The sequence below is a fragment of the Pocillopora verrucosa genome, chromosome 1, assembly GCF_036669915.1.
Source record: "Pocillopora verrucosa isolate sample1 chromosome 1, ASM3666991v2, whole genome shotgun sequence".
Lineage (NCBI taxonomy): Eukaryota > Metazoa > Cnidaria > Anthozoa > Scleractinia > Pocilloporidae > Pocillopora > Pocillopora verrucosa.
The window spans coordinates 29,819,737-29,838,638 of record NC_089312.1 but is presented as its reverse complement, the minus strand read 5'-3'; the positions used below and the strand labels follow the sequence as shown (position 1 = coordinate 29,838,638).

The window sequence follows — 18,902 nt, the reverse complement described above, 5'->3', positions numbered from 1 at the left end:
CTTGGAAGTTATATCAAGTCTTCGTGAAGTAAACGACCTCTAACGAACCCTCCGACAGAACAGTGAAAATGTAATCGCCAAAATTTGGAAAAAATATGCTTAATTTACCAGCTCTGTTGAAAAGAGAAATATCATTAAGGAGTCAAAATGATAAGATTCTAACAAAATAATCGGAAAGAGTAGTAAATATAAAATGCGAAATGGCGCGCTGATTTCCATATTAGGACATATGAAGCAGCCGCGCCTGGTCTGGACACGTGTCGGCGTTGACGGTCCTAAATAGCCGCCATCTTGGTTAAGCAGGGCGAAGCTTTGTTGATATATCGAGCAACTTCAGCTAAAACTCGCTCTTTACATTCAGAGCAAGGATTTCTAAGCTAAAGGCGCCATAGGATACCAGGCAAAGTATGCGCTATTTCACTGTTAGGTTACGTTTGCAACTTTCTCGTAGGGATTTGCCGTAAGCAGTCGCGTCACCTTTTGAATACAAATTGACAAGCACGCGGTCGTCTTGTTATGAAAATTGCTGCATTATGTTGTCCTTAAGTTGATTTTGTTTCAGAAATATCCCCTGTGCCTTCTAAGTTGTAGAACAAAAGTTTTAATCATATTTTAGGAAAGGCAATCTCCAATTTGTTTTCAAACTCTTTGAAGGTTATATCTTGTTTTGTTTGTGTTTTGTATTAACGATGAAAACTCCCCAGACGTTTTGCTGCTTTTACAATGCTTACTTTGCATTTCTCTGAAGACTGAAATGAATTAGTCACCTTTTAACGAAAGGTTGTTCAGTGATGACAAAACGAAGAGGCTTAGGCGTCCTTACGTTATGAGATGAGCTTATCTTTCATACTAAAAGCTGACTTCTTCAAAAAACACGATTCTCAAATAAACATATACTATGTACTTAAGGTGTCACTGAATCAGGTACTTCTTATTTGTTTGGTTTGATTAATTAGTTGTATGCTGAGGACTGTTTCTCTCAACAAAAGTTTGCGTACCTATACTATATGCATGCCCTGGCATTACTTGAAACAATGACTTGGCCTAACTAAATGCATTTTTGCGCTTCCGTTATGCAGCATTCCAGTACGCCAGATTTGCGTGGCGCAGGCAGCAGTGAGTTGTACGCAGAAACCTTGCGACAGGTTAGCAGACACCGTCTTGGCAGCATTTGCAGCACTAGTCTGCGATTCCATTTAATCTGGTGAGCGCACTTTGACTGTAAGCATTGAATTTGAGAGATAGCAAAGCGCTATTTTGTAGATCACAGTCAAACCTATTTTAAAAGAAATGTCGCAAGAATCAGAAAACAAAAATGACACCAACAATAACACTACTGGAAGGAGTGAGGAAGGAAGTGGAAATATCTGTCGTGATTATCAGCGTGGTGTGTGCTCTCGGGGATCAAAGTGTAAATTTAATCACCCAGATGGTATGGGAACAGAGGTTACAAACAGCCCAATGATATGCAGAGACTTTCAAAATGGAAAATGCAGCCGTTCAACCTGCAAATATTTACACCTTTCCAATAATGAAGAGAAGATATTTCTTCGCACTGGTCAAATACCTCCAAGGCGAGATGGTCCCTTCCCATTTAGAGCAAGAGGAGAACAAACCCGTGCGGGACCAAATGATCCTGTCTGCAAAGATTTTCTGAACAACAAGTGCACAAGAGGGCAAGGCTGTCGTTATCGTCATGTTTTTGAAGAGGAAGGAGAATTTATGGGCCATGGTTATAACGGTCATCCCAGTAAACGTCGCCGTGATTCTTATGAAGGACACAGCTACTACTACCTCATGGATGAAAATGAATCACTGCGTCGTCGAATATCTGATCTCCAAAGGCAGGTGGCTGACCTGAAGGCTACCAACGAGGTTCTTTTGGAACAAAATGCAAAGTATCGCAATCAGATAGGGGAGCGCAGTAGCTATAATGGTAGTGGAGGTAGCAGCAGTTCAAGGCCAGGTGAATATTCATCAACGTATGGTTCAAACCAGTCTTACAGCACTTCTTATCCACCAAGGGAGACCTACTCTTCAAAGGATGCATACAGCAGTTATGCCCCTCCAAAAGATCCATACTCTACAACCAGTCAAAGTGGTTCATCTTACAGTGGATCAGGAAATTACACTTCAAACTCTGCCTATGGTGCTGGTTATACTAAGTTTGATTAGAGGGGCGAATGCTGTCTTTTTTTTTTTTTTTTTATCTATTTCTTGGAACTTAACATGCCCTAAGCCACAAGTAATCAACAACATGAGTTTTAAGCACACTCAGTTTTGCATCTGATCAGCAGTTCATGTCTTAGTTGGTCGGGTGTCTACGTGTGACAATTTTGATCATTTTAATTTTGTTCCTTGAGAAAACACATGCATTTAGTTGATGTATGACAGTCACAAGAACTGGACTGTATCTAGATAAAACTGGGCAGTTTTTTATAGCCCAGGATAATAAGACTTTTGTTACAATACTTAGCACTCACTTTTTTTTAAACACAATTGTTGTAGTTGTCTGAGTTGACATAGCAGGCCTGTTTATTCTGTGTGTATTATTATCAGCAACTAGTTATCATTGGATAGGTCTTTCCACGTAAAGTGATGGCTCATTAGTGACAAGAACAAGTAGTGGTCTTGGAGCCACAAATAAAGTTTCATGGAAAGTCTATTGAAATTATTTCAGACAATATGGACAATGAAGGATTAAATGAGTATGCTTATCTAAATGATTGATCCTTTCTCCTTAACCTTTGACTTTTTTAGTGATGTTAGATTTAATATTTGACATCCCAAATGTGAATTTAATGCAAAAACACGATTTTTTGGTATAGGATGTTTGGTTAACTCCCTTAAGTGATTAACTTATAACAAGTGATTAGCATGTAACTTCTCCCTATACACTAACGAACAGGTGATCAAGAATACTCAAATTTGTCACGTAGAAGTCATTTTCAGGATCTGACACCAAACTCTTGGAACTAATTTTTCAAGGAAGTATGTAGTGACTAGAGGGAAGAATTTAAGGATGGAAATATTGGTGATGGAAGTGGAGACACTACTAGTGAGGTAGTGTGGCATTACCCTCCAAGTTTTTATGAATGAATGATATTTGGTGTTAAAAATTATCTGAAGGATTCCTGTCTTTTTAGTTAATTTTTTATTCTTTAGCGTAAAATGTTACTTACACACTTGTTAATTTATGGGAGTGTGAGACTCCATCAGTCATTGTGTCTTTTTGTCTATTCAGCTAGTAAACCTTTTGTTGATTGTTACCCATAGCTCACTAGTCAATGGTGGATGGGTAGTTGAAGTTTAAACCCCAACTGAACAGCTTGTTTGTTTGTTTTTTCAGACTTTGAAAAGAAATGTTGTCTGGGTAGTTGAAACTTTTTCTTTAATGTGACCAAAATCATGATTAATCAAATGTACTTTGATCATGGTTCCATTTCTTTGTAGGGGGTTTATTGTCTAAAAATGGTTTCATTACATACATGCAGTTGCCATGTTTGAGAAGGGTGAATTTACTTTTTACTCAGCTGGGCCTTGATGCTCAAAGGCCAATTAGTGCTGACCCAATGTTAAATTTTAACCTGGGTATCTTTAGTCATATATTCAAAAGCCTTTTTGAGATAATATTCTGTATCCTTTTTAGAGCATCCAATAATTATATTCTAGACAACAAGAATTCGACTGAATTTTCTTATAAGCTTTCAAATCTGAAATCAGATTTCACACCAACCCTGGGTTATCTAAAACCCAGCTTTGAACAACCTGGCCCTGGTTTACACAAGCTGAACGGAATCTCAGACTGTTGTGTGACCAAGTGCTCAGATCATTTCAGTCCTCACAGTTTTTTTTTTGTTGTTTTTATCTTAAACTCGAGCATGCACTTTATAATTACCATTCTCCCCTTCCTGCAGTAAAAGGTGTACATCCTTGTCAGGACTATTTCTAATGACATGAGCAACAAAGAGTCTATTAGGTATTTTCAGAAGACAGGGAGTCTGTCTAGATGATCTTATATCCCTATAATTGATTTAAATTCGACGTAGGATAGACTGGAATCTTGCCAAAAAATGATCTTAAACGCAAGAACCAAAGGCTTGTCTTACTAATATAAGTAGTTCAAGAGCCGGATGGGTCTCGACATGTGCACGTTCTATGTCGATCTTTGCACTTCGTTCAAACGGAAGTAATGAGAGAAAATTTTAGAAACCTTTTCTAGTTCGATTTATTTGGTTGTATTTATGGAGATATTAAGTTGAGTGTTTCTCTTTTAAAGCTGGAAAGCCTTAAGATGCGCCCAGAGCGCTGGGGACGACGGAAATATGTCTGGAATGCTTTCGTAATGTGCAGAACCGTAATTTGATAACTGCTTCAGCTCTGATACAGCGCGTTGGTGATCGTAGACGCACGCATCAATCTTTTGCCGGACTATGACGCAAGCCCAAATTGCCAAGTTGAAGATTTGCTGTTATTGAAATCAGCTCTGACGGAAGTAGTACAGAAACTTTCTTTCCGCAAAATAATTTAAAAACGATAGCCCGTTACCCAGCTTTCGACTTCCGCTCATGCATTCCATATAAGGGACTTGAAGTGGAGGCAAGCGCCTGGTGATGTGACTTCGCACTTGCGTCCAGTTTTATTTGGATTACCTGGTGTGTTGTAATTTCTTGAAGGTGGAATACGAGATCACTGAAGAACAGAATACACTTTGGATAACCAGGTTAGTACTGATTGCCATTTTTGAGTGCGCGAACTGCATCATGTTTGAAAGTTGATCGATGCTATCGGCGACTAACTAACTTCTCACTGCATCTTTGTCGATTAAGTTTCGTTATTTTCTTTCATTTAAAGTTGTATCCTTTGGCAAACATTGTACTCGTTTCGAAAGTCATCTGATAGCATTCATTACTCTGAAAAACCTTATCGCGACGAAATTCGGCAATCGCAATGCTGACACGAACGTCGAACAAAGTCAACTGCTGACACCCGACTAGCTAGGTAAAATTAATTTCCTCCTAATTAATTTTGAGTACTTCATGAGCGTCATAACTAGCAATCGTTATTTTGATTATGAGTGCTTACCAGATAGTCATCAAAACTCGGGAGGTTCTGGTTTCACGCTAGGTTTTGCTCTCTAAAGTCACAGGACATAAATTTCTTGATCTCGGCGCCGGGTTATTCGAGGTCGAAGACCATCGATTTAGCTGTCGTAAACAAGTTTCCACCCGGAAGTGAAAGAGGGAAAGATAGGTTGCACGTTTGTATACAGCTTCAACGAATGCTGTAGAGAAAAGTAATATCCGAAATATTCGTCAGTACCTTAACAGGGATTCAAAACTACATATTGTCGGTTCAGGAGCGCTATTTCTGGCTGTTATTTGAAAGGAAAAGCGCATTGGTAACCTTTCAAGTCTCTAATAGTTTTATTGTCAGCCAAAATCGCAATAACGAACTCGAATGTGAAAATATCGAGAGAGAGAGAGATTATAAGCGTAATGACGTTTTCCTCGACTATTATGATTAAATCAGCCTGGTAACTTCTTGTACACTTCACTGCCTAAAATCTGTTACTCCACCCCTAGTAAAAAAGATATATTTCATTAGTGTGAAATTAAATTTTTGTTACTCACAATATTATTCATATGCCAAAAACAATCTTAAATTGTGTAAATCAAAATTGATCACTTGCCAGCAGTAATATTATCAGATCCTATATTGTATTTATGAATCTTCTCTTTCCTAATTATTTACCCTTCTTAATAGGCAATGCATTCTCAAGATCTTGGGAATGATGAAGCCCTCGTGAATGGTAAGTGTATTGACACATGTAGAAAATTAATTCGAAAGTCTTGAAGCATTTTGGAGTGGTAAACAGTCATATTCGTAGATAATTTGGACTGATAAATTTTAGTAGCTGAGTGAATGTTGGGTTGTATAAACACAGTGACATTCTGATGAATGAAATGAACTGCTTTTGATAATTAAATGACGCATCAGAGAGCTATTCAATTGAGTAATTTAACACCAAAGCCAAAGTAATGAGCAATAGCCAATCAAACTAATGAAAATTATCAAAAGGAGCCAATAAAAGTAAAAACAAGCATTCAACTCCTTTAAGAATGGGAAAATCATGAGTGACCAAGTGGTAATTGGTTTTCCTTTTGCATCCGATCAATGAAAATGGTGGTGAGAATTTTCTGCACTAGTCACAGAATGAAATAAAGTAATCCAATGCAGTCATGTCATTTTCGACACATGGTCAAGATTACCTTTTCAGTCAAGGAATATGCCCCATAGAACAAATATTTTTGAGCTCTTGCCATGCACTGCTTTGAGTTTTTGCATGTGGCTACCTTCGTAATAAAATTTGGAAGCAAATTATAATTTTTCTTTGAAGTAATTTTTGCATTTTTGGGGGGATACTAAAGAGATGGCTATTCAACCTGTCTATGTATGTATGATAATGTATGTATGTAATGTATGTGTTTGTATTGAAAAAATTTTGGATTAAATGTTGTTGATGTTTGTTATAGATCCTTTGATTGTCAAGGCAATTATCCCACCAAGAGTTCAGAACGATGTGAGTGTAAAGCAAAATTTTAGAAAAAGAGAGGTTTTTTCTTTTATAATGGTAAATTGGAAATTTTGTGGAGAAATTCTCATTTCTTTGAAAATATAATTCAAAGTCTTTGTAGATTTAAATTTTTACTGTTCAGTATGAAAATTTATATATTTATATTGTCTTGAATTCTTAAATGAATGTTGCATGATACATTTTGTTTATGTTCAGTCTATAAATGGATAATAAAATTCTCTAATTTCATAAAATATCTGTTGACATTCAATACACAAATGCAATGAGAATAAATGGAAGATCCTAAGTGGATGTCTTTGAATCTTGCAGGTAAAAGAGGAAATAGTGATTGTTTTTAATAAGCGCTTACCTTCAAAATCAAGAAGTCCATTTTCTGTTGATTTTGTGGGGACAGCTGGTGCAGTTCAAGTATCTGCCAAGCAGTTGAACAGCTCAACCCTGATTTTGGAGACACCAGGTGGGTACCAAGTCATAGGTGGCTAAAGTTTTTAAGAGACATGCACTTGGTGTATTTCCAACAGAATAAAGAGTGCAAATCCTGTGTCTGCTTTACCTCCCAGTGGTTTGGCCACGGATGGGGCAGAGAGGGGGGGACATTCTGAGGTTTACCAAAGTCAATTTTTCCACCCTTAAAATTAGATATCAGAAGAACTCACTTCAAGTCTTGCCTTAATATTTGTGTGATCCAGAACTCAAGATGTGAAGGTCTATGTAGTTGATGACTTTTTAATGGGCTTGAGTTTTATTTTAGGAGTTGGACTTTTTTGTGTTCAGACAAATTATTCCAATCTGGTAACTAAAACAATAATACATATTTGCCATTTGCCATTTGGCATCTATAAAAGTAAATTCTGGTCCATTATGGCTGGTATAGACCATCCAAAATAATAACTCCATCTCTTATTTATATATTTATGTTAGCCTCGCAAAAAAACTGCCATGCTGTTAAACATTGTAACATGGACTTATATCTTTTATTTCTTAAGAATATCCTGTGGCCAGTGTTGTGACAGCCTATGTCTATCATGGAATAAATCGTAGATTGTTAGGCCAACACACATTTGAATTTCTATCAAGAAGTGACACCTTCTACAGACTGCTGTACACAGAACTGGATCCTGTCAAGTTCATGTGTGAATCACTGAGTCTGTCCTCAACTGATGTCCTAAGTCTGGATTGTGCTTTGGCAGACACATTTACCTCAAATGCTCCTGAAGGATTCAATTTGCTAGGTATCCACAAGAATACTGAAGGTGAGAGTTTTATTGCATGGAGGTAAAAGATTATCTTTAGTTTGAGCCAAAATTGTTTGACATTCACTTATTCAGCTTTCCTGCTCAATTTACATCATTTACTAGTGATTTTTATAAGTTATTTCTTACTAAGTATTATATCTTTTGTCAGCTGGAGAATCAACTGCTGAGCATCCGACTCTTCTGCACTTTGCAGCACAATTTGGATTAAGCAGGCTCATTGCCACCCTTTTGCATTATCCTGGAGCTCAAGAGGCTTGTGCTATAAAGAATTATCATGGGAAATGGCCATACAACATTGCAGAGGATCATGGTTTTAAACAATTGGCAGACAATCTGCGTACTTTCCGTGTAAGTGTTAGCTCAGCTTGATTCAAAGTGTAAATTAAATAGTGTTGTAAATTATTTACACATTAGCCACTAATGGTGCAATTATAAAAAGAAAATGGTGATTTTATTAAGTGTAGATGTGATCCTATTTTTTTAATTTAAATTATAGTATAGTGTTTCTAATAAATCAAGAAATTGAAGATGGAAAATTTTGAAGATGTTCTATGTTTTTTACAAGCATGGACAAATAAAAGAATTTGAGTCTTGTTAATTTAGAACTCTAGCCATAGATCTTGGGATTTCATTGTCCATTTACAATGAGCCAGGCAGAACTTATTGGTAAGGAAGATCTTATAGCTAAATAGGGGATCAGAAATGTTGATAGGATTGTTTGAAAGTGTACTTGACAACCATTAGCTCAAAATACCCCTCTCTTTTAAAGAGTTATCTCTAGTTAATAACAATGGTAATGATAGTGATGGTACTTTTGCAAAGACCGTAATGATGATGATGATGATGATAATAATAATAATAATAATAATAATAGGAATAAATTTAATTAATTACTGTAGTTATCATCTTTATCATTATTGCTATTGATGTTTATATATATTTATTGATTATTTACATCAAGGACCAAGGAGATCCAAATCAGATCTATGCTGACATGGGTGATGAAGATGGTTACTATGTCAAAATGCAAAAGGATGATGGTTCATACAACTATGTACCCATGGGAAGAGAGGGCCATGGACTGTATATGTATATGAAAGGAAGGAAGTACATAAATTTGGACAAACAAGAGGATGAGGCTGGTTATTATGTGAAGATGCGCAACAGTGATGGATCTTATAATTATGTTCCTGTAAAGGGAGAGGAAAGCCACAGTGGTAAGTTATATGAAGATGTCAATGAGAAAGGGAAGTATAAGGTCACTCAACGATACACGGAATCTGAAGAGAATGAAGAAGAGGATGCAACATATGCAAATTATCAAGCTGAAGTTGGCGCTGATGAGGAACTTTATGAAGCAATGGAGGGCAATCCTGAAGGTGAAGAAACACAAGATGATTTTTACATGGACATGGAAAGAGAACGAGGAGAAGAGGATCCCTCAGAATTTTACACATCAATGGAGTCTGTGGGTAAGTTGATATAAGTACTATAAAGATGGGAAAAGAGAGCATTTTAGGAGCTTGGTGATTTAGTGAATGATTATGTTTTTCATTTAGTGAAACAACCTTACTTATAGTATTCATTAAGCATAAAAAGAAATTCTAAGTGCTCCTAACAGCTGTTGAACCATGACCTTCTAATATGTAACTACACGTAGTCTCTGGATGCTAAAGAAGACTTGAAGATTCAGCATTTAATATTGGTCAGTGTTACTTTTGTGCAGTGAATAGGTTATATATTTCTGTTAATAATATATAGCATTGCAAACATTCACCAATTGTCTCCTGTACACATTTTGCCTTTGAACCTACAAATTTGTAAATGTTCCTGAACACGTCATCTATTGTATATTTAATGGTAAGAAGTATATAAATTAAATTATATAATTGAATTAATATAGCAAACTGAAAAATTAGAAAGAACAACCTTCTAGTGTGTCTTAAATTCTGTTAGGGGGTATATTTTTCAAAAGGGCCTTGCTAGCTGAGAAATGTTCTGTAACGTCAAGACATTTATCATCTCTTTACTAACATAGTGGAACAACCAGAGGTTCCTCCTGGTTATGTTACGCCGAAGTCAAATTTACCAGTTCATCCAGATCCAGGATTTTACCGCTCTGCCAGCATGGCTGCAGCTATTAGGGCTAAAGAAATTGAACACGAGAGGAAGACTCAGACCTTGCCACCAATAAGAGGTTTGTACTATAATAATTATTTACCACATAGCAAAAATAAATTTCCAAATCCATGCATGTAAAATTTAAGACTGTTAGCCATAGGCTAAGCATTTCTTTACCGATATATTTGAGACTTCCTGCTCAAAGTATCTACTATATTCGAATTCCTCACACTGAATAAAATTGCCAATTTAACCCTTCAATCAGATGTTGAACCAATAGCCTTTTGAGTAGTGGAAGAGGAAAAAATATCAATAACTTTAAGATAATTAGCAGTCTGAATTATTTAAAACCAAATTCTTAGAGCTTAAGATCATATGATAATATGATGATATTGTATGGTAGACATTGAACAAAATTCATAGTGGGATCTTGGGAGTGAAAGGGTTAAGAGATGGATAGCGTTTTGCAGTACTGATGAATACTTTCAATATTTACCATTATCATGATTACTAGCCCTGATACTGACTCTCTCTGGCACTCCAGCACAAGTTGCAAAGTTGTTAGACTAAGGCTGCAGCTAGTTAATAGATAATTACTGAGGCAGTCAGCATTATGAGATATATTGCAGCCAGCTAAGGGCATAGCCCGAAGGTGGCTGCAATATATCTCATAACTCCAACTTCTGCAGTAATTATACATTGTAATTACTGACCCCTTGTAAAATCCTGTTGTGCTCCCTCTGCATTATATTTGCGATTTCAGGTGCTTCCTTGTCGTTTGTTGGTATGCAAACATTGAAATTAGTATGAATTCCCTATTGGAGGTAGAAATTGCATAACATTTTTTTTCATCTTTATGTGTGGTAAGAGAATATAAATGTGCATTGTTAACACTTAAGGGACAGCAAGTGAAATCTTGCAGGGAACATTTCCTAAGAAAGTTGAAAAGAATGGGGAGGGAAAGGAGGAAAAGTTGTTTGAGAATCATTTTAAAAAGAATTAAGAAAAAGTCATTTTATTGGGCATGTACTAAAAACCAGAAACAGCAAAACCAAACGACTGAAACAAAACTAGTGAAACAGGAGAAATGACCGAACAAAATGACCAAAACAATTAGAAAATTAAAAAAGAAAGAGTCAATAATAATGAAATGAATGTCCAGAGGTGTCAGGTTTCAGCCATCTTATTCATGTGGTTTTGATTATGGTCTACTCCTGATCTATCTTACAGGGAAACTCAGTTATCTCTTGATTGCCATTGACTTGGCATGAGGCCTTGAGGAAACCTTAATTTAAAAAATAATTAATTAAAAATCATTGACATAGATGTTGTCAATGAATACCTTTATCTGTTTTCCTCTCCTTTCCATATATGCTTTGGTGTTTGATATGGCTGGCATTCCATCCTGGAAACTCCATATAAGTGTCAACTTATAGTTTCAACTTCTCATGTGGTGGAAAGAAAATTAAGCATTGTGAGACAGCCCCAAGTTTGAAAAGCCTTAAATGCAAGAGAATGTCTGATGTAAATTCTACATTTTCCATGACATTTCACCCTCCACTTGTTTTGATCATTGTAGTGGTTCTGTTTTGGTTGTTATGCTTGTTTCATTTGTTTTGTTTTGGTCATTTCGTTTCACTGTTTCTGGTTAAATTAATAAGCCTGAAAAAGAAACTGGCAAATTAATTTCCAAGTGCCGGCTCCAAAGACAATACTACTGTAAGAATTGCAGTTGTTTTATTTTTTGATCTTAGGCAAGATGTCACAAGAAGAACTCTTACGAAGAACATTAAAACAAAGTGGAGTTTATTCCAGTGAAGCAATTGAAGACATGATGAGCCGTATGCATGTGAGCAGCTCATATTCTGCGGTAAGGAGGAACAACTATTGAAAAGAAATTGTGCCTGGTCCACTGGAGCCTTATCATAGATACTACAATTTAGCCACAGCTTTATTAGTGATATCGATCAGTTACTCATGTCATGTCGTAGCTTAATAAGATGCTGAATATGAAAAGCAAAAAACAATTATGTTGTTTAATTTAGTGAAAAGATTTATGTTTATTACAGGCACCAATTCTAAGGACAGGTTCAACAAGTTCAAGGAGCTCTATCTCAAGTGAGTAAAGTTTGTGTGGAACATTACATGTAGCTCAGTGAAAAAATTGCTAAATTTGTCATTGATAAGAGACAGTGGTTACAAATTATAATTAAGAATCGTTATCATACTAAGAACTTTTGTTAACAAATGTAGTTGAATATAGTGGAAGAAATTACAGGAGTCTTAGTGCTTTGAGATTGGCACAGTTGTATTGATTTCTTGGATTGCTGGCATAAATTTTCCAATTATGAAGAATAAGAATAGTTGCTTGCATTAGCTAGGTGATTACAGAGATGTGTGTGCTCTGAGTGGTGGAAAGGTACATGTAGGTTGCATATCCTATTGTAATCACTTTATGCAATTTGATTAAAATACTGTGAAGCAGTAATTTTCAAAATGACAGCCACACAAGTTGATTTTGACTCAATCTGATAAATAGTGTCAGCAATAATAATATACCTAAAAACAGTAATCTTCACAGTCTTGGTCTCTCTCTAAAAGTTTGAAACCTTGACAACCCTTATAATTAAAGTAAAATGTTTGTAGATCCCTTTGGGTAGAGAAGGCTTTTTACATTGCTAATGCTGTAAGCTCTTGCAGCTGTATATATATATATATATATATATATATATATATGAATACACATATAGATAAACTTGACTTTTTCTTTGACACTTTTTTTTCTTCCAGCTATCAGCAAAGCCTGTTTCGTGAATCGCTTCACTCTTCAGGGGTTTAATGAATGAATGAATAAATAAATGAATTTCATTAAACCCCTGAAGAGTGAAGCGATTCACGAAACAGGCTTTCGGGAATGTAGTTACGTCCCTTTTTTTCCTCTCGTAATATTTATCCTGCTCTGCTTCAACGTATTGAGCACTGTTCCACGCGAAAATCGACTTGCAGACTTCCTATATATATATATATATATATATATATATAATACACATATAGATAAACTGGACTTTTTCTTTGACACTTTTTTTTCTTCCAGCTATCAGCAGTACTGGTAGTGGCAGTAGCAGCAGTAGGGGATAAGCTCAGGAAATGAGGTATTTGAAAATAGCTGAAACCTAGTTTCAGGTTTCTTCAAATTATCCTGTAAAGGGGAGCACTTGATACTCTGGGGCAGTTGTGGTTATTCATTGTGGTGAAGTTCAACATTAATACACTGTTTACTTGTTTTTCCCACTATTTGTTGACTTCACATCAATCCTGACTGTGATGATACATTGATATAGGCAAGGTTTACATATTCAAGCTGGCAGTGTCCCATGTTGTGGGTGTTCTCTGAAATGGGGGAAGATTGCATATGAAAAGTCAGCCCGGAATTCTATGTGGGAAAGTAATTTTATTTTTAAACAATTTATTAATTGCACATGACCACTGTGTTTAACTTACAGTTTATACACCATCAAGAGGAACCTAAAGATGTATGTCTTTTACAAGAAGAGGAGTAAGTATTTAAATTGAGTGAATTTAGCCAATGGAGGAATAAAAACATGTTGATGTTAAAATTACAAGGTATAGTTAATTTGTGTAGTGAAGTGTAACTCATGATAAATATTTGGATCTTTCAAATTTCACCCTTTGTCTCAAAAAACTGCACATTGTATTTTCACTTAAATTTATATGTGCAGTATAATAATGACTAATAGCTATTTTGAAATCATGGATTGGAAACTCAAACATAAAGTGCCATTTCAACATATGCCTCAGAAATTAAACAGGGGTGTATAAACTTTCCTTAAAAAACATTCCACCAATGATAAGATCCATACAATATAAGAATACTTAATTTAGGGTTCTTACTAAGGTTTTGAATAACAAGGACAAAGTTTGAAGAAGAGGGAACCGAAATGGTGACATATCCATGATGAAATGCTCAGTTATATGATCCAATGACTAATTTTAAGGGCAGTGCAATGATCAATTGTAACTGTCACAAAGTTAAATCACAAACTGATCATTGCAAGTATGCAAAATACCTAACATTAGCAATGAAATGAATAATAAAGGATTTCAATATTTAGGAAATGAGGTACAAATACTAATGACAACTAATTGCTTGAAACTCTTTACTCTGTCGAACTAGCCAAGACATAAATTTATACATCCTTTAAAAACCCTGCAACTAGATGTCCAGGACAACATTTTTAATTTTGTCCTGTTTTCCTTTGCTTTTTAGAATACACCTCACTCGAGAAGAACTCTTTCAGAAGTGTAATATTAAGCCACACAAATCAAAGGTAGATTGATTATTCTTGCAGAGGAAAATATTATTGATAGATATTTAGAAACAGCATTCTGAATGCTAACATTGCAGTCTTGTTATTGCAGGTATGGCTTTAAGATGTATACAGTTAACTATAACTTTATAGTTGTATAGTTACTGAACATGTAGTAAGCTTATGTCAATCATAAATTTAAAGTATTTCCAAACCTTAAGCATGGCAAAGCATACTATTATTTTGATGCACCATTATGACAAATTGCACCATGTCTTCTAATTTGTATTCTTGTGTTTGTGCCTCAGAAACATTTGTATTCGTTGTTATTAGTTTAAAAAGCACCTGTTGTTCAAATTTTATTTTCCCAAATGCGCAGCACCCCAAGTTATGTCACTCATAATTTATCAGTTGTTGCCTTCACTGATATTATAGAGTCATGATGATGACACACAAACTGGAGGTGCCCCACCCCCCCTCCCACGCCCAGACTATGATAAAAAGGAGAAAATCACAGGTTGGTTGTTATCACTTTTGATAGATTTTCAAATTTCATCTATGGTTTTTTATTATAAATTTCCTCAAATCAAAGAGGTTACTTTTTAAAAGATTAGCTTTTTCAGAGAAAGTTTCTACATAGTCTACAGATAATTCTATAATATTGCAATAACTTTCACTAACTTTTGAATCAGAAGATTCTCTTTTGAAACTGTTGTAGCTAACCATATTGGCTGAATAATGAAACTGTGTTTAATTCATAGTGCATATGGAAGTGCAAATAATTCTAGAATATGATTTAGTGAAATGACTCAGATGTCCAAGTTTATGGTTTTTAGAGAGCTCAGCGAGGAGGCCTCATCCAAGATCAAGACCTGGTACAACACCTGTGGACAAAAGAGATCTTGAGGGATTAATCAAACCAGGGCCTCCTCCTCCCGTAAAACGACGGAGCAGCGAGCCGGGTGAGGCTACCTTTTTGTTACAATTACAATAAAAGGAATAAATAGTATTAAAACCACCAATTTTTCTTCATTATCCAAACCAAGCTGTAAAATGATATGTTTTCACCAATTGACTTGACATTGGGTTCTGTTAAAGCCTTTGGGTTCTGTTCAACAGTGGTTATCGGTTAAAACTTTAACAACTGAAGGAAATGTCAGAGTGAGACTTTCTTTATCATATGATTGTTTCTATTTTTCAGTGACCTCAGTTTTAGATCTCCATTCCAAGGTAATTTTAAATGCATTGCTTATAATTAATCTGTTCAGTAGTGCTTTGATTTTACTTTACTCATATTGATACATATATATATATTTGTGTAAACTTGTCTTATCAAAACCATAGTAACCAATTTCCTTTGATATATCTTTTTTCTTGAAACAAAAAACACCAATGACAAATCTACTACCTCAGTATGAGAGAGCTCCTGCCCGTATCCCTGAGGAAGATCCTCCACCTCCTCCTCCTGCTCCCCGAGGACCTGTGCCTTCACCTGATGACTTAAGGCAGCCTAGAGCAGCACCAAGACGACCAGTAGGAAGTATTGCATTACCAGGTTTTCCCGGTATGTACAAACCTTCAGTCAATATATATGCAAAAGCATTCAATCAATGAAAACATGCTCCAATGTTTTCCTATGGACATTATAGACAACTCCAAAACAACTTAACTTTAACTTTAACTTTATTGAAAATTGTTACACGTACAGAATAGTATTGGCAACTGGAGAAAAAAACAGGATGATGTCCCAATTGATATTCAACCCCAAAACTTTGTTATGAAGTCTGCCATACACCATTCAAACAAATGATTTCTACCCTACATGCCAAACTATTACACAAATTGGTTGAAACCATGGACTTTATCTTGAAGAATGTTTTCAAAAGTGCATTAACAAAATGAATGACTGAATGCCTACAATTTGGTACTGCCTTTTAATTTGAGGTTAATGTATGAATTGATATCTATTGATTTTAAAATCGCTTTTAACAGAATGTACTAATTTACTTTCAGATACACCCCCTCCTCAAATACAACCAAGGGTTCCACCACGTGTTCCTCCTAAGTAAACGTGTCAGTTTAAAAGCTATAATATTTTTCTTAACCAGAGAGTTGATTTTAAAGTCTTTAAAGATGTTATATTTAGTTATAATGAATTAAATATAAATGGAAGGCTTTATGTGTAGCGTTATAAGAAGACTAACAATAACAACAACAATAACAATTAAATGAAGTTCTTATATGGTTTTTAACATTTTGGGCTTGTAATCCATCATTACTTACGATTTAGAAATTAATTTATAAATAATGATTTTTTTTTATCCCAGTAAGGTCGAGTGTAGATTGTACAATCAAGTAGTTTATGGCAGAAAACACGGGTAACAGTTATAGAGTGTCAGACAAGAACAATAGCTTTGATTAGTTTATCATGTATGACCAGCAGGACTGGTCATGTCGTTTATTTTACACACTTAATTAGTTCCTTGAACCGAAATGAACATTTATCACCAGATATTCTTGAAGTGGGGTCGATTGGCAAAAAAATGTTTATGTAGTGTAGGTATAAATTAACACTCACAGGAACTGAATTGGTTGTTGTTCATTTGCTTGTCTGTGTGTGGTTGTCTATTTTTTTTTCTGTTGTTTCAGATGATAATTGAATAGAAGGAAAATTTCCATGCCTTCCAGCTTTTTTCTGAGATGCAGTCGTGAGACTTTCCGCAAGGGTGTGTCAGGATTCCAGAAAATTATAGGACAATATCCAAAACCGTGAAAGGATAATGGAAGACATCTAAAAAAAACAAATTGAAAAAGCTTTAAGTTTGAAGTAAATTAGCTTTACCTCTGAAGCATGCTGACCTCAGATCCAGTTGATCCAATTGATCCAGTTATGTGAATTATTTACGAGCATAAGTGGGCATGAGTTTGGTGCATTACCAAACTTTTTTTAGGGTGAATTTAATGGTGTTAGGGGCGGTTCTGTTCTGACCATGATTGATAAAATGGTACTAAGTGCTAACCAAGCTAGGCTAGGCCTTTTGTAAGCATAAAGATACTTTTTGCTAATATGTTGCTATATTAACTTAAGATGTATTAGGTAAGTATTAATACTAAGTGGTTCATTATTTTTTTAAGACAATTGCATGAAAAAATTTTCTGCACTTGAACTTGAAGCGTGATTTAGGGTTATTTTTCACAGTTTTTTTAAAGTTATAAGTCTTATTTTGTATAAACAACTTGATGCAGTAACACTGCTTGGTTAATCAATCAAATTAGACTGAATGCTACTCAACAATTTGAGACTTGACAAAGGAAGTTATTGTACTTAAATAGTGGCTTACATAAAACTTCATATGGTGCAATTGGTCATTTAACGTACAACAATATAGTTGAATCAATGTGTAGGAATGATAGAAGTCCATTTTGCTGCTTTAGTTTACCCAAAATAACGTATTTTTACAGATATATAGTTTTTCACCTTGAGAGCGACATATAATGTATGCTTTAATAAGTAGGGTAGAGTATTTTTTTGAGTGAGGGATTCGAGTTCCCGTTGCATAGGGAATGAAGCTTTCATGCCGTTTCTACCATAGTTTATATGATTATTTTATTTCTAAACGGGTATAATAAATATATTTTCTTAGAGTGGATAGCTTTTAAGAAAATCGCCTCGCTTTAAAATCGTATTCAGTTTGCCTTTGTATTTTACACGGATAGCCGATTAAAATTATTTTTACCATTATTTTGATACGCTCTTTCTTGAGTATTTCTAAGCAAACAGCTATACTACATGTACATGACACCTCTTATATATGAATATGGATATCAATTACAAGGCGGCGCGCACAGAAAAAAAGAAGACATGATTCAAACTAGTTCTCTATAAAAAAAAAATCTAAGTTAAATTAATGAAACTCACCTTCAATATGCAACATTTGTTTGGGATTTTACTTGCAGAGAGGGAAGGCAGAGCTCGAGGGACTTAAGCCCCCCACTTTTTGCGAAGGAGGACGGCATTTTATTTTGTTTCAGTATGAGATTCCTGTGAGGTAGGTAAAACAGAAAGAAAGAGAAAACAAAAAAAGTCCGGTTCATCGCAGTTTATTCCGCGAGATCGCGATGAAGCTGGATTTCCTGTGAAAATTTAGTTACTGTCATAAAGAGGATACTACACGGTGGCGGGAACTTTTCGACAGAAAATATCTCATGGAGAATGTAAAAATACAATTTTTGGGACTCTAAATTTCAAAATTTTCTGGGGGATGATGGGCTCGTTTTTGACCCCACCCCCCAGTTGAGAATTGGCTCCGCAATCCCTGACTGAGGCCCAGAAGTGAGTGAAGTAGTATTTATTTCCCCGTTAACTGTGCAAAGCGCCTCATGAGTTAACAGCCATTTTGTTATTTAAGTTGTATGTTGCAAGGACAGATAATGCACCTTAAGGAAGCATGCGTCATACCTGTCTCAGCGCCAGAATCCTCCCACCCTCTTTTTTTTTCTCTTTGCACGCTTGCTCTGATCCAAACAATGTGGTGATACTTGCCTACTCGTTCAATTTCCCTTTACGCGTTAAACAATTGGCACCAAAATCAAAATCGT

General features: G+C 35.5%; 2 protein-coding genes across 2 annotated transcripts; both read left to right on the top strand.

Moving 5' to 3' along the window:
* Positions 1–263: 263 nt before the first annotated feature.
* Positions 264–3,502, top strand: LOC131786145 (zinc finger CCCH domain-containing protein 10). Its single transcript, XM_059103152.2, has 2 exons — positions 264–405; positions 1,080–3,502. Exon 2 carries the CDS (start codon positions 1,291–1,293, stop codon positions 2,173–2,175), a length of 885 nt encoding a protein of 294 aa, XP_058959135.1. The 5' UTR covers positions 264–405; positions 1,080–1,290; the 3' UTR covers positions 2,176–3,502.
* An 869-nt stretch (positions 3,503–4,371) lies between these two features.
* Positions 4,372–18,045, top strand: LOC131786144 (phosphoinositide 3-kinase adapter protein 1-like). The gene is given in 20 exon segments (XM_066166970.1): positions 4,372–4,723; positions 4,855–5,001; positions 5,767–5,812; positions 6,537–6,583; positions 6,908–7,055; positions 7,585–7,851; positions 8,003–8,202; positions 8,816–9,326; positions 9,893–10,051; positions 11,730–11,845; positions 12,045–12,093; positions 13,070–13,102; positions 13,105–13,127; positions 13,479–13,531; positions 14,264–14,324; positions 14,739–14,820; positions 15,140–15,265; positions 15,505–15,533; positions 15,717–15,867; positions 16,317–18,045. Coding segments are annotated over 18 exon segments (2,154 nt in total). The 5' UTR covers positions 4,372–4,723; positions 4,855–5,001; positions 5,767–5,769; the 3' UTR covers positions 16,373–18,045.
* Positions 18,046–18,902: the final 857 nt, after the last annotated feature.